This window comes from Notechis scutatus, chromosome 2 (genome assembly GCF_049901735.1).
Source record: "Notechis scutatus isolate UNSWTSFEM ecotype Mainland chromosome 2, rNotScu1.2, whole genome shotgun sequence".
NCBI lineage: Eukaryota > Metazoa > Chordata > Lepidosauria > Squamata > Elapidae > Notechis > Notechis scutatus.
The window spans coordinates 80,720,668-80,735,685 of NC_142010.1; the positions used below are offsets into that span (position 1 = coordinate 80,720,668).

Genomic DNA, 15,018 nt, shown 5'->3' on the forward strand with positions numbered 1-15,018 from the left:
AAAGACCAAACTACTGTGACATCTATTCACAGCACCCCCAATTTGATCATGTTTCTAAACTGCACATGGATATGGAAAATGGGACAACTTATAGCTTCACTACCCCTTTCTGCATGTTTGATGAAACATGCATTGTGCGGCACAAAATCTTCTCCTTACATTCTTGAATGAGATAGAAAAGGGTGGAACTTGCTTTGTGACATCAAAATGCAATTTTCAGTATTGGCAGGATCATTCAGAAGTTAAATGTAGGCATTTACCACAATGGGTTAAGGCTATCACAATAGTTTGCTGAATCAGATCAATCAAGATTTTGTCATCCTGACCAGCCAGCTGCTTATAAATATGCAAAACCACCGTCCTACTTATATCCCCAGAAACTTGCCTCACAAGATACATTGCTTTTTTTGACTAGCACTTAAATTACTTGATGAGCTAACTGAATGCTGGTTGTTTCTATAAACAATGTACTGAATGTGTGTTGTTGTATATTTATATAAGAACTCCTCCTTTTCTTCCTTGTCTTTGCACTGCCTACAGGCCAGGCAACAAATTATTTCCACTTAAAAAGACAGAATGGACAATTAATTCACCAAGTTTATTTTTGGAAAGTGAATACTTGATGACCCAATGTGGGTTTTCACTTGAGCCTTCTCATGGCCAAGAAATAGAAGGAAATTGAGTAGCATCAGTCCTTGTTGTGGACTGTGTTAACTCTCCTAACTGGCCATATTTCAACCATTTCTCCATTTCTGCTATTTGTATCTGGCCTGTCTTCCATGAACTCAAAACAGCATACACAGAACTTTCTCCTCCAGCATTCCCCCACAGCAACCCATGTGTAAGTAGATTGGGCTGAAAATGTGACTGGCTTAAAGTCACCCAGCAAACTTCTATGCTTCCAGAGTGAACTAAATAATATTGCCTTACTTTATTGAAAAGGAATGTAATGATTTCATGATCAGTAGCCGCAAAGATGATTGTATTCTGAGCTGATAGAAGAATAAAGTTTCAGGCCTATTTCAAATATATAAATACTTGTTCCTTTTTCAAAAGTCCTTCTTTCAGTTCCCCATTTGCCTTCATAATAGCTGTGCACTGAATTTTGTCCTGCTAGATCTTTCTGTGGTTTCTTGAGTCTGGATGAGGCAACAAGGCTTTTCATTCCAATTGTACAGCAAAGGAATTTGGCAATCCTGCTTTTGGACAACAACCTTGTCCAACTGGCTATTGCTATCCTGACATTTTTTGGTGTTTAAAGGTCTATTTACCCATTTGTGCGTTTGTTTTCTAAATTACTTAATTGCACATCTGTTTCGTGGTTTGCATAGAATAATTATAGTTCACTTATTTTTTGTGGAAGAAAACTCAAGGAAAACATCTAGAAGTAGCTGTAGAGTTCACTATTTACATTTATCTTGAAAGAAATTTTGCTATACATTTTAGCTTAAGCTGACTGGTGTTAAAACTTCAGGTGAGGAGAAAGGCATTTGAGTGTTTCCCAGAAGATAGAGAAGGAATTAGTGCATGGCCCAAATTACATGTCAAAATGAAGGATTCACTTTTACATATAGATAGTGCCAGGTCATTTTCAATCAAGAAAAAGAAATGGATATCATCGGATATTGGTATGCCGCCGGGCTGTAATAATAAAGAAATGAGTCATCCTAATGATTTCCTTTTTTCTCAGGAAATCATTGTCCTGAGAAATGATCCATTCCTCTCTTATCTATGGAGTTAAGAAAAAGTAATGTCAACCTGCACCTGAGGCTGGTTGAACAAGGTTCAGGAGGACAGCATTCACATTTAGCAAGACAATAATTGTATTGCCTTAAAAAGGTTATTAAAAAAAACTAGTTCAGGTCAAGTATTAGAAGAGATACTGCAATTTGGGCCAAGAGACCTAAAAATAAAAATGGGGCCACTGGTATTTATTTTGAGAAAATATGTCCCTCAAGATTACTATTTTTCAGTTTGATTCATCTCATAAAGTTGTTGTTAGTGTAACATAAAGGGGAAACCTTGAGCTCGTGATAGAATTGTGATGCTAATGAAATTATTTGACAAACCAGTAATTTTATTCCATGCTATAATTCCAAAGTCCCCCCCCCCCAAAGTAGGAAATGTATAATTCTCTAGATTTCTTTGAATTCTAATCACTATCAACCTTAAAGAGGCCAGCCAGTTATTAGAAATACAGGAACTTTGGAGTTAAGCAATAACTGCACTGTAGAATCCACAGATGTTTCCCCCTTATTCTAAATATATCAGTACACCAAAATGAAGAGTGTGAAGCCTGTATGTGGAGCTTCTTCCCCGCACCAACCTATTATTTTCCTAGTATTCACATGTAAATTCACTTGCTTGACTCTGTCTACAGGAAAACATGAGTTCTGTGGATCAAAACTTCCATAAGTACGAATTAAATTTCTTTTACTTGGGTCAAGGTCTCCTGATGATTTGGGGAAGACAGTAACGGCTGTAACTTCATTATTATAAAAACCAGGGGGGTTAGCACATACTTTTAAAAAAAATTATGCTGGAATCATCTGTCATAATTGTGAAGCTTACAACCAGCCACAACCACACTGCCAAGAAAATTACATGGCTGTGTCCAAAGACTGAATCTGACTTGAAAGAAACTTTACCTTATCTATTTAAGTTGAAACTCAAATTTTATTACAGATTGATTGTTTACTTCAAGGTTTTTATGAGGGAGAACTCCATGGCTTTTTTAAATGTGAGGATGTATTTTCGCATGTGGGAAGAACAAAGGGGATGAAAGTTAGAACCATATGTGTAAACCAAAGTTAATCAACAGCACTGGTCAAACTATGCCTTGCATCATGCAAAATTCTTAATTGGAGAAAATATGTAGCTCAGAGTTGAACTGTGGAGTCCTTGGTGATCTCTGAGCTTGGTTGTTTTGCTTGCACTGATTATGTTACTTGGTTGTCTGCAGGCAAAACAACCAAGCTCATCGAGCGCTAAAATTCCCTGATATCAATAATGAAGGATTTTTTAAAAAAAAGGTTAAAATGAAGAATTGCATGGAAGATTTTCAAAGCACAGGGAAGAAGTTAAAATAGATTCTTGCTAAAGTACTTGCTTATTTTATTTTATGCATTACCATTACTATTAATCCTCCCTTCCTTTCACCCATCTCCTCCCACTTATGACTGTATGACCGTAATATTGCTGCTTGTATCCTAACCATTTATATTGACTGTTTCCTAATATGATTTGATTGCTTATTGTACCCTATGACTTTTATTAAGTGTTGTACCTGATGATTCTTGACTCTTGACGAATGTATCTTTTCTTTTATGTACACTGAGAGCACATTCACCAAGACAAATCACACTTGGCCAATAAAGAATTCTACTCTACTCTACTCTACTCTACTCTACTCTACTCTACTCTATTCTGGTTATCATACAGTATAAGATTATAGACCATTTTTTAGAAAGCTCATGTCAACATATGCAATACCTTGTACTTGCCCAAGTGGCTTTGGACAACAGCCTCTCACATGACATCGCAAAAACCTTTTGAATTCTACACTTTTAAAAAGAGTGGTTGTTTTGTCAGATCTGGAGATGGTACACTATGAGAGAGCAGAAAGTAACCCAGATTTGGATTGTCACTGACAGAGCCACATTCAATTGACAATATTCAATTTTACTTTGCATAAAATATGTATATACAAATTCCAAGTTATTGCAATTGAGAAGAAAAGGGTAATGATTATCATCGCAAAGTTTCAGGCTTCCTTTTAAAAACATACCTAGAGCTGAAAATTCAAACGATCCCTTGGAACTGCACAAAAAGGGTCATTGGCATCCTCTACCACAGTCAATGGCAAAACATTTATGAAAAGTGTGAAAGTTATGTAAGACGAAACCCATGAGTTGTACATCATCATGTCATAATGCACATTCTGACATTTTTCCCCTCTTGCTTCTCCCCCCTCTCCAGACACCTATGAGAAAGGTCAAATTATAGGGCTGTGAAGATTGGGAGCCTCAAAGCAGAAATAGAGATAGAATCTTAAACTCAAAGTTTATTCTACAATATTTTTTTTAAAAAAAGAGTGCAATTTTAAAAAGAGCATTACAATTGAAAAATTCCTAATATGTAAAGAGAAAGTAATGATTCTGCCAGTATACAGTAAATGTACATGAAGGCTCTCTGACTCTATCCAAAAATATTCCTTGACAAAACGATATAGAAGCAAAATCCTATTGTTTGAACCTTACAAAAAATTGACCATTCATCCCATTGGACTTGAGAATATAAAAATAGTTTAGGCTCTTGATCTCTAGCAATTGTTTTAGCAGTGAAAATGAAAATATAGTTTAAGGGATTGCAATTTGGTCTACAGACAGAATATAGAGAAACAAAATGGAAGCCAACCTGAGAATTATTTAGACTAAGAGTGCTCAATGTCTTCATTTTCTGCAGCTAAAGTCCAAATAAATCATTAAAAAAATAATTTATGGAAGAAACCTATTCAATGGAAGAGAGCACGGTTATATACATAAGATCTAAGGCACTGACACTAGCTAACAAATTCCATCAGAAGATACAGGAAAGCTGTTCCTTTGAGAACTAGGGCAACTTTTGTCCAGTGAAGTAGAAGCCATTGGACTAAACAGTTTAATGGGTGAGCTAAGCATATGACACCTGGTTCTCTTTCTTGATACACCTACAATACTAGGGGGTTTTCTTTGCTTAAGCTCATATGACTTAAATAATTTTGGAATAGATATTTCCTAAATTATCCTACTATTAGGACAAAGTAATCTTATAAAGTGATGGCTGTGTCTGGCTATATGGCTTTTATTTTCTTTATTTCACTTCAAAAAGAAGATCACCTTTGTATACATTCCACCTACATGGCGGTGTTTTGATTTGATTAAATTTAGGCTTTGCTTTCCACAGTAAAAATCAACTGAATCCTTGATTGTGCTTGACATGTAGGTTGCTGTCACTTTAATGTTTCATCCTGGCTAATAATCTGGAATACACAGGAGCTGGAAAATAAAACATAAAGGGTGGGGGGAGAAGAACCAGCTTTAAAACACAAGTCATGTTATTTGATCTCTCACAGAAATTTGCACTAAAATTAAAATCAGTATTCAGGTATTGTCTCTGTTCCAGGCTAATTGATACTCCAGAGGCAATGGGTCGGAGCTCCTATAATTCTCTTTAAGTGTAGACTGTGTTACTAAGAGCATGTAAGGGGCTATGAGGATAACCTTGAGGGAGACAGGAGGAATTGCCCTGAGCCTAGACAACAGCCTGATAAACAAAATCTGAGTGAAAAGGAAAGCTAAAGATAGAATAAGTATCTTACAAAGGACAAAACCACCCCCACAGCCCAGCTAACAGGAATTTAAAAGGCAGGGAGGGAAGTACAGTCAGACTTAAAGATTCTGTTACTATAACCTTATAATACGTAGTATTAGTATTTATAATGTGAGTTTCCTTGTCTGGACTACCTTGAAGAGTTAACAGGGCATATAAAAATTGTGAGTTTACAATAATTTGCTTTCTATTAGTCTAGTTTGTCTACAGTCTATTTATTTGGAAAACTATTCAGCTATAATGATGTCCGGTGATCAACAGAATGTTCATCGATCCACATTTTAGATCAGGTTTAGACATGGAGCAGAATTAGGAAGGAATAAAATGACAGAATCAATTATACTCACTACAGAGTGCAAGTGAGGGGGGAAATGTATGTTTTTTAAAAAAATCTTCTAAGTGAGTTGAGCTGGTCTCCTTGATGTGGTAATTTTTAAACAGATTTTTAAATAGCAATGTTAATAATAATATACATGCTAAATAATATACATGCTAAATAATAAATAAATAATATACATGCTAAAACTTCTTGTTGCCTTTTATGAAAATGCATCTGATGGGGATATTTTTTTCCTCCATCAAGAAAGTAGAGTATTCAAAATAGGACATTTATTTTATTTAATTATTGATAGTATTTATAACTTGCCCCAATCCCAAAAGACTCTGGGCGATATCTACATTTAACAAAACAACATTACAGGACAAGTTATCGAGTCAATAGGTATGATAAGAGCAATGGAAGCTTTGCTAAAAGAATATAGCTTTTATTTGTTTACTGAAAGCTTGTTATTGACACTTGGGGAGCAGAAAAAAGGTTTCCAAGAATGAGAGGCTACCTGTGAAGGCTGCTGTCCAATCCATCTTCTGTGTCCTTGTGGGCATGGGGAAGACATTGTGTGTGTGTTTGTGTAAGAGAGAAAGTGTCTATGGAGATTCTCAGTCATCCAGGACGTGGTTGTCCCAAAGGTGCTTTTTCAAGAGGCAACTGAAAAAGCCTTTCGGGTTTTTTCTTTTGAGCTGAAGGAGCTTCTTGGATGAGAAATGAAACGTCTTCAAAAAATAAATAAATCAGAAAGTCCAGTTGCCTCTTGATAAAGCACTTTTGGGTAAGAGAGAAAGAGATAAAGGAAAAGAGTGCTTTAAGAAGAGCATTATATTAGCTTAGCTTTTATGGTTGTCTTGTGTTTTCTGATTTAACATAATTCTGAGCAGACTGAAGACTACTAAACTCTTTCAAATAAGAGTTTAAGAAAGGTGTAGTAGCCATAGGCTGAAATAACATAATCCATTTTGCTATTTAACAATTCTACCCTTTCATTCAGATACATTGCTAAATCAAGTTTACTCTTAGGTTCTGGCAGACGAAAGAAACAAATTTGTTAAGATTTTGGATAAGGAGAATCTCATCACTGAATGACAATGAAAATTAAGACTAATGATTAAGTCATATAGACAATTAATTTATAATTTTTATAGTCTATAGTCTATTTTTATAAATTATGACAAACAACTATTTTGGAACTTGGGTAATGCACTCTATATCTGCTGTCTTGGCACACTATAATCATTTGCAGGTTGACTCAGATATTCATGCCAGTGTGATATTATCATGACAGGCCTTTTTCTTGGCTATCTTTCCTTGGCTATATTTGCCAAGTTGTATTTGACAAAAAGAGAATTAATAGTATATTGGCTCCTTAAAGCAAAATTATACAACACAAGCTAATGTCGAGATTCTTAACAATATTACTTCTTGCTGATTGCACTAGAGGTAAAAGTATGTATGTATTCCTGTGTGTGTAAAGATTATGCAAGACTGTAAAGAAGATCCATGTTGAACCAGACTGAAGGTGAATTTAGTCCAGCTTCTGTCTTCACAATGACCAGGTAAATAGCAATAGCAATGCCACTTAGACTTATATACCACTTCACTGTGCTTTACAGCCCTCTCTAAGCCATTTATAATAGAGTCAGCATATTGCCTCCAACCATCTGGGTCCTCAACTTACTGACCTCAGAAGAATGGAAGACTGAGTCAACCTTTAGCCGATGAGAATCGAACTGCTGAACTGCTGGCAGTCAGCAGTCAGCAGAAGTAGCCTGCAGTACTTCATTTTAACCACTGCGCCATCACGGCTCTTTCATACAAAATAATGCCTCTGACAAGAACATAAATTGGATAAAATAACACCATCCTACTTAGGCTTCCTAGTACATGAATTTGAGACCATTCAGCTCTGATAGAGTTATTATTTTGCTTAGGCATCCATTCATTATCTTCCATCAACTTACAAGTTGAAATATAAAATAATCTCAATCAATGCCCCTTCCTTCCTACATATGTACACTATTTATAAATACAGCTGAATTTTGGACTACCATGTGCCAATATGTCTCGGAAATTATTGCACATCTCAATTTAAGGCTAATGCAGGTTCAGTGAATGCTCTGGTGTTGTATACAAAAGGATTTATGCTGTTACAGAGATGGCAACTTCTTAGCCCAGTGTTTCTCAGGGAGTCTTGTGAGCTAAAACCCAATCCAGTCGTTTCTTAGATTTCCATCCGGCTGCACAGTTAATGGCTATAAGCATTGTTGTACAAATTATTGTTGTACAAACTCTGATTATTTTTTAAAAAATGATAAAATGTGTGTTGAGGTATTGTGACACAGACCGCATTATAGCCATAAGTTTTTTGTTTTGTTGTCACTTCAGAAACATAGGTTTTGTTTTCCATTCCCCTGGGGATGCTTGCACTTGTATATCCAAGAAGAAAGTCCATAATCTTATTTCATATTATAAAAGTACATTTAAAGAAGGCAAAATATGTCACATACCGAGCCGAGCATCCCTTAGCGAAATCTGTCAGGAACAAAAGGGAAAAACATCATTGAGCAAATAGAGGTCCAAACCCAGAGAAAGTCAGGCAGTGTCTGTGTGCCTTTCAAAGACATCATTTCTTGCTGTCCTCTTAACTCAAAACAATTTCAGACTGTTAGGAAAACTTTCAGAGATGCTCTGAGCTACACAAAACTTCCATTAGAAAAGAATTCTTACAGAAGAACAGAGCATCCGGGGGATATTTTGGATTACAGGCTTCGTAGCCCTTGCAAGTAAGGTTGGAAAATATTTAATTGAAATGTTAGCCTGCTACAATCCAGCAATTCTCAGAAGCGTACTAACATAAAACATCCATGGCACAGTTAGTAATCAGTATATAATAAAGTAATTAAAAGGATTACAGGCTATCTCTAAAACCAGTTCCTGTAATTTTCTTCAACAAACAAAACTCTCTGAAATAATTTGGCTTAACTGACTTCTGGTGGGCAGGAAGTGACCCAGTAAATCTGATTGCCCAGGGAATACTTGGACACTACAAAGGCTCTACTCAGCAAAACTCCTTCCTCAGCCTCAGCACTCCAATGTTGGAAGCTGTCTCTCACAGGCCAATTCATATCTCGGGGGTTGTCACAGGGAAGACAGAAGGAGAAAGCATTAGCCTGTGAAAAGTGAGATATAAATCTAGCAAAAGAGACGAATAGGCTGGATGGTTTTGTCAATGGCTACGATGACCTTCTGATCTAAGGAAGCCAGTTACAAGTTTAAGACTGAGATTGTAGATAAAGACTAAAGCAGGTAGGCACCAGGATATATCTTAAACATGAAAGTTGACTGGATGTCTTTGGGCCAGTTACTCTCTCCCAGCTCAGCCTACCTCACAGGTTTGTTTTTGTGGGGCAAACAAAAGGAGAAAGGATCATTTAGGTATGTTGAAGAAAAATAATAAAGGTGGGATCTGAATAAATAATCTAATTATAATTATATATGTTGAGCCTGTTCAGGAAATGCTTTCCAGCCTAGTTTTTTGTATGCAGAAAGATTAAAACTGAATCTGGATTTTGCACAACTCTCTCTGATTCCCTCACAATGCATGCGTTTGTGGGTGTGAGGGTGTATGTGTGGACGCACAAATGAGGGAATTGCATTTATTGGTTTTATCGGGGGGAAAAATGCCTTGATCAAATAACTGTAAATCAAATGACAATTTTAGAAAAATGGCTATATGATGATTTAAGCATTATATATACCTTGGATAATGCAGAAGCATGCTTGAAGATTTCCAGAGAAGGATCTGCAGGATCATCGCTTCTTTCATTATGCTTAGAAGCTGAAAGGACAACATTCAAATATATTTAGTTTTTTTTAAAAAAACCTGTATTCTCTAATTCACAAATCAGAACTCTTTATTTTATTGTATTTTATTATTTTATTTTAATATTTTTCTTCGGAATTTATGCAATGTGCAGTGTTGACCAATACATATTTTTACAATAAAATTAATGGAATCCTGGCAAAAAAAAAATTCAACAGTACTCTGGATCAGTACCCTGTCCAGATTAGCAAACACCCAAATTGTCCACGGAGATTACATAATAGCTGCACCGTGATGTCCGTTTTTTAACAGTGTTTCTGAATCAGTCACTGGTCCACTCAGCAAGGCCTGCCATAATAACAATTTGTTCCCAAGGTTTCAGCTGGAAGTCTTATCCAGATGTATCCTGCTGATTTGGGACAGATAGAAAAGGCAGATAACTATTTCCTAACCCGATGCCTATCCTTCAGAGGAAGCTACAATTCCTTTAGTGTCAGCCTCTTGGCTGCAGAAAGTTGTAATTCCCAATATTGTAGAGTTGATTTTCATTAGTGAACATAAATATGATCACTCTGTTCAAGAATTTGGGTTTTTTAATCTATTTTTTTCAACCAAATGAAAGGTTTGCAGCTGTAACCTCCAGCTTGAAGGAGTATCAAAAGGTGCTGGCAGTTTTGAGGGCAGGAAAAGGGATTGTCACAAAGTAGATAAGAGTAACATCAGAGTTTGAATAGCAAATAATATTTTTTACAAGTTAACCCCTGATCTTTTTGTTGCTCCTCTTCTCCATCAAACATGTACAGGACCCACAAATCAGCAGCGGTTCATAACTAAAGCCACATTAGAATCCATATGGAATAAGCTACAAGCCAAGCAGAGAGCTTTCAAGAGTGAGTTTGCTAAAGGCCATAATGAAAACAGATAAAGTGTACAGAAGTGCTTTGGGAGAGAGGAGGATCGCCGATAAGCTGCATGGAATTGCTTTGTGTGATTCCCAGTAAAAGTGCCTGATCAAGGGAAAGGTTATTCTTTCTTTTTCTAATCAACTAATTTCTGTCTGGCAAGAGTCTTTGTTTCAAATAAGGCTGCAGGAATGGGTGCAGATAATGTATGAAACCAACTTGAGCAAATTACTTGCTTGTAAACTTTTGTATGCACCCTGTGATCAAACAGTTTTAGAGACCTGTTTAGAGACCTGTTTTGCAGTGAATTGGGGTTAAGAAAGGGTTCCCCAAGCTTGCTTGTCCTTTTTGAAGAATGATGGATGTAGTTTCCGAGCAACTCCTGTGCGGGATTCCAGGCTCAGGAGCTTAAATTTGAAAGCCTCGTACTAGTCTCAACCTTAGCACCCAATGTGTGACAGCAGAGACAGATTTCCATGTGCAAGGATGTCATCGTGAATTGTTCTTCTGATCCACATGGAAGAGATTCCAAGAAGCAGATAGAACCTGCCCACATTCCACCATATCCAGCCTCTACGGCAGGGGTGTCAAACTCAAGGCCCATGGTGGAGTGCTTAGATCTGGCCCATGGGGTCACCCTGGAAACTGCAAAGGACCGGCCTGTGGTGCCTCTGCCAGTGAAAACAGAGCACGGGAGGGCCACACACAGCCCTCCTAGGCTCCGTTTTTGCTTGCAGAGGGCTAGCCAAACTAAAAAAACAAAAACAAAAGGAGAAATGTTTCCCCTTTTGCATCTCAGCATCCAAGAAGGGACAGGAAAGGAGAAAGGGAAAGAGGACAAAGACAAAGAAGTTAAGATGGGAACAGATCAAGGAAGGAAAAAGAAGGAAAGAGGGGAAGGAAGAAAAATGGAGAATGAAGAGGGAAGGAAAAAGAAAAGAAGGAGGAGTTTATAATGAGAGGAAGGGTGGGAGGGTCTGAGGGAAGTCCTGCCTTAGCTCTTGGCCACCACAGGTGCCCCGACATGAGTGAAGTTGAGCTCCCCCCCGAGGTCAAACACAACCCTGATATGGCCCTCAATGAAATCCAATTTGACACTCCTGCTCTACAGCGACCAATACAAAAAAAAAGAGGCATCTCCATCCGATACTGACCTGGAGAATACCTCTGCGCATCTATGGAAGAATGTACAATTGTTGTCAAAGGAAATGATTCACCATATTTTGTGAACCCAGCTTTCCCTTTTTCCTCCCAAAGCACCAAGAATTATTTATTATTTTGTTCTGAGAAAGCCAGCACACACTTTAAAATGTATATGCTTTGTTTGCATGCCTTTTTTTAAAAAAACAGAAGCGTTAATTAAAGAGGAGGAACACCTGCTTGTTTCCTTCTGCGCAGGAAATGAACTTCCTTTCTACATAGGAATGTGCTGGTGTTTATAATAATAGCGTGCCTTTAACTACTTAGGAAAGAGAAGCAAATATAGGGCAAAATGTGTTCTGCTTGAACTCAAGCTGACCTACCTGGGGGTTGTAAGATACTATTGACTGCATAAATCACACCATTGGTGGCCATAATATCAGCTTCGGCAACAGGAATCCTGTTGATGTTTATTATGTGGTTTCTCTGAAGTAGAAAAGGTAGAGATAAATTGTCAAAGCATATGAAGAAATGAGATGACAGAACATAAACTAATTTGCAAAAATCTAATATATAAGTAGATTGTAATATTCATATAGGCAGGGTTTTTTTTTTAAAAAAAATTAAGGTTGCTTGTGCTATTGACTGGTTTCGGATATTTTGGTCTCACAAATAAAAGCTGGAGCAGGCTATGTTTCAAAGAAGTACAGTGTCAGTTATATACGTGTTTTTCTTTGCACAGATGCTGGGTGGGGTTGTGGAAGCTTGGCCGGAAGTAGGCACAGAGCTCTCTGGGTGATTCTAGGCCAATCACGATCTAACAATAGAGGAGAATATTTGTAGCTCAGCGGTTGAAATGAGGTGTTCTCTGAGCTTCATTTTTTTCTAGCAGATGTTTCATTACCCAATCTTACCCATACGTGATGTTACCTCGTTTGGGTAATGAAATGTCTGCAAGGAAACAACCAAAAAGTCAGAGAACAGTAAAAAACCTTTCAGTCACAGTCTCTTAGCCCAACTTAAGAAAATGAGAGGAAAAATATCACTGATCTTGCCTTGAGCTTTAATGGGAAAGGTAAGGTAAAATACAGTAATAATATTGTCTCAAGAAAAGTTCTACTTTGCCACACCATTATAAACCCATTCTGAAGCCCTAGCCCAAACTGAGAAATGGAGTAAATTAGTGTTTATATAGTGTGCATGCACACACACACCCATACACACACAAACCTTGATTGGGCTGTGGCAAATGCTACTTATAACTCATTGGTCTTTCTCTGTAAGGCAGATTCTGGTTTTCAAGCCTCTGTCTTTGGCTAGGCCAATAAACTAATTAAAGGTTTTTATTGTTGAACTACTCTTTCTCAAACACAGAATTTACAAAAACATTTAAAAGTGCAGAGCTGCTTAACGTCTTTGCATTAGTATCACTAAAACTCACTTATCTGGAACTGTGTGTGGGAGAGTCTTATTTTAGTTCCATCCTCCGTAACATACAAATAATTTTTTTTCCTAAACCTTATGTAATCAGTGCAATATAAAAAATAGTTGTCATTCCCAACCAACCAGCAGGTCTTGCTTTGAGACTACATGGCAGGAAGAATGAAAACCGTGGAAGGGTAAATGAATGCTAATCTTCAATAATAAAGACAATGTCCACTGGGAAAGAAAACAGATTTTCCCCTAACATTAGACTTTAATAGCTTTACTTCCTAAGGCTCCATCTGGCAACCTCCAGTTTGCTAAATCCTAGTGGCCTTTAAAAAAAAAAAAAATTAAAGGTGATATAAATTTAGTAGCTGTTCTTTAAACTGCATTACGACAGATTGAGCGACAATAAAAAAAATCTTTTTTAAAAAAAGGGAGGGCAACATCATAAACTTACAGAGCTGACTTCCAGTTTATCACCCTGCAGAGACTTGATTCTTACAACGGCACCAACTGCTCCGCTCACTAAAATTTCATCCCCAATGTGGTACTTAAGGATGTTGGCAAGTTCTTTTGCATTACCTAGGACAGGAAGGAAAGGTAAGAGGAGACCAATCATATTTCAGGTTTATAGCTTATTTCCCATAGTTCGTGGTAATTAAAAAAAACAAAACAAAATACCATATTGGCAGTGTTCATAAGCAGAGAAAAGTATCAAAAGTGTTCCCTTTACATTAAACCAAGCAGCTGTTTCCCGTCTAGTATTTCTATCAAGATTCCCCTAGACAATCATAGCAATTCCTTCGACCTAATAAACTGTTTCACACTCTGCAGCTGGAGCACTTTGGGCAACAGCAGGAGGGATACAGTGCCCCAAACAGAAAGAAACACATTTATTCATGTTAGGTGCAAAAAGTGCAAAAAAAGACTTGAATTTTGGGAATTCTATAAAAGAGGCCAAACTGTGCTCTCCTTTTAGGTCAAATGCTAGCTTGGCGTAAACCTGCTTTGCCATTTTGTTTCTGTCCCATTGACATAATTAGCTGCTCTTCCTGTTCCTTGCATATTTTTAAATAAACGAGAATGGCAGTACATATTGACACTGAATCCTTACATCTGGTGTATAAAATTGCTTTTTGGCAAAAGTTTCTAAATGTGGCCAAAAATAGCTGGAAGATTGAGAGCAAACACTATTCTATTTTTTTTAAGGGCAAAACTGAATCTCAAATGGAAGTCTAAAAAATATATAATTCATTCCCCCTGGCCCAAAGACTGGTAGACATGGAACTACAATATATTTAGCATGAAAGAGCAGTATTTATCTTTGATCTCTAGGAAAATGTTGGGCTCAGAACTAATGATTGAATTATCTAATGTATAATTATTGAATTATCTGGGCACTGTGAATTTGAGGATAATGATGGTTTAGCTTTTCTGAAGATAAAATGTTGAGATCTTTAGATACAGAAACAATAAGAGGCAGGTATTTTACAATACCATCTACATCACATTCAAATTGCTAACATGTTTATTAGATTTTTGATACAGCCAGTCAGTCAAACTCCAGTGGCCCCAACTCCACTCAAACTATCACATGGACAGTCAGAAATCTGTCATTCTATGGATCCGCTTGTTTCACAGAACTTTGCTCTCCACAGCTGAGAATGAAGTCTAATGGAATGTATAGATAATTTGATCACTGCTCTTATGTATCGGTAGAATTATATAGGTAATCCTCGACTTACAATTGAAATTAGCCCAAAATTTCTGTTGCTAAGTGAGACAATTTTTAAGTGAATGTTGCCCCATTTTCTTGACACAGTTGTTAAGTGAATCACTGCAATTGTTAAGTTAGTAAGATGGTTGTTAAGTGAGTCTGGCTTCCCCCATTGACTTTACGCATCAGAAGGTCGCAAAACTTGATGACATGACCTCAGGCCACTGCAACTGTCATAAATACGAGTCAGTTGCCAAGCATCTGAATTTTGATCATGTGACCATGGGGATGCTGCAATGGTAGTGAG

At 37.1% G+C, this 15,018-nt stretch overlaps 1 protein-coding gene across 1 annotated transcript in view; it reads right to left on the reverse strand.

Annotated features, from left to right (window-relative positions):
• Positions 1-3,660: 3,660 nt before the first annotated feature.
• Positions 3,661-15,018, reverse strand: part of TGFBI (transforming growth factor beta induced) — a 45,433-nt gene continuing 34,075 nt past the window's right edge. The window contains exons 13-17 of the mRNA XM_026686970.2: positions 13,452-13,576; positions 11,950-12,052; positions 9,460-9,539; positions 8,209-8,233; positions 3,661-5,036 (exon numbers count right to left, since the gene is read on the reverse strand). Coding sequence (XP_026542755.1) covers positions 4,996-5,036; positions 8,209-8,233; positions 9,460-9,539; positions 11,950-12,052; positions 13,452-13,576 — 374 coding nt within the window. The 3' untranslated portion in view covers positions 3,661-4,995. The remainder of the gene's footprint in view (positions 5,037-8,208; positions 8,234-9,459; positions 9,540-11,949; positions 12,053-13,451; positions 13,577-15,018) is intronic.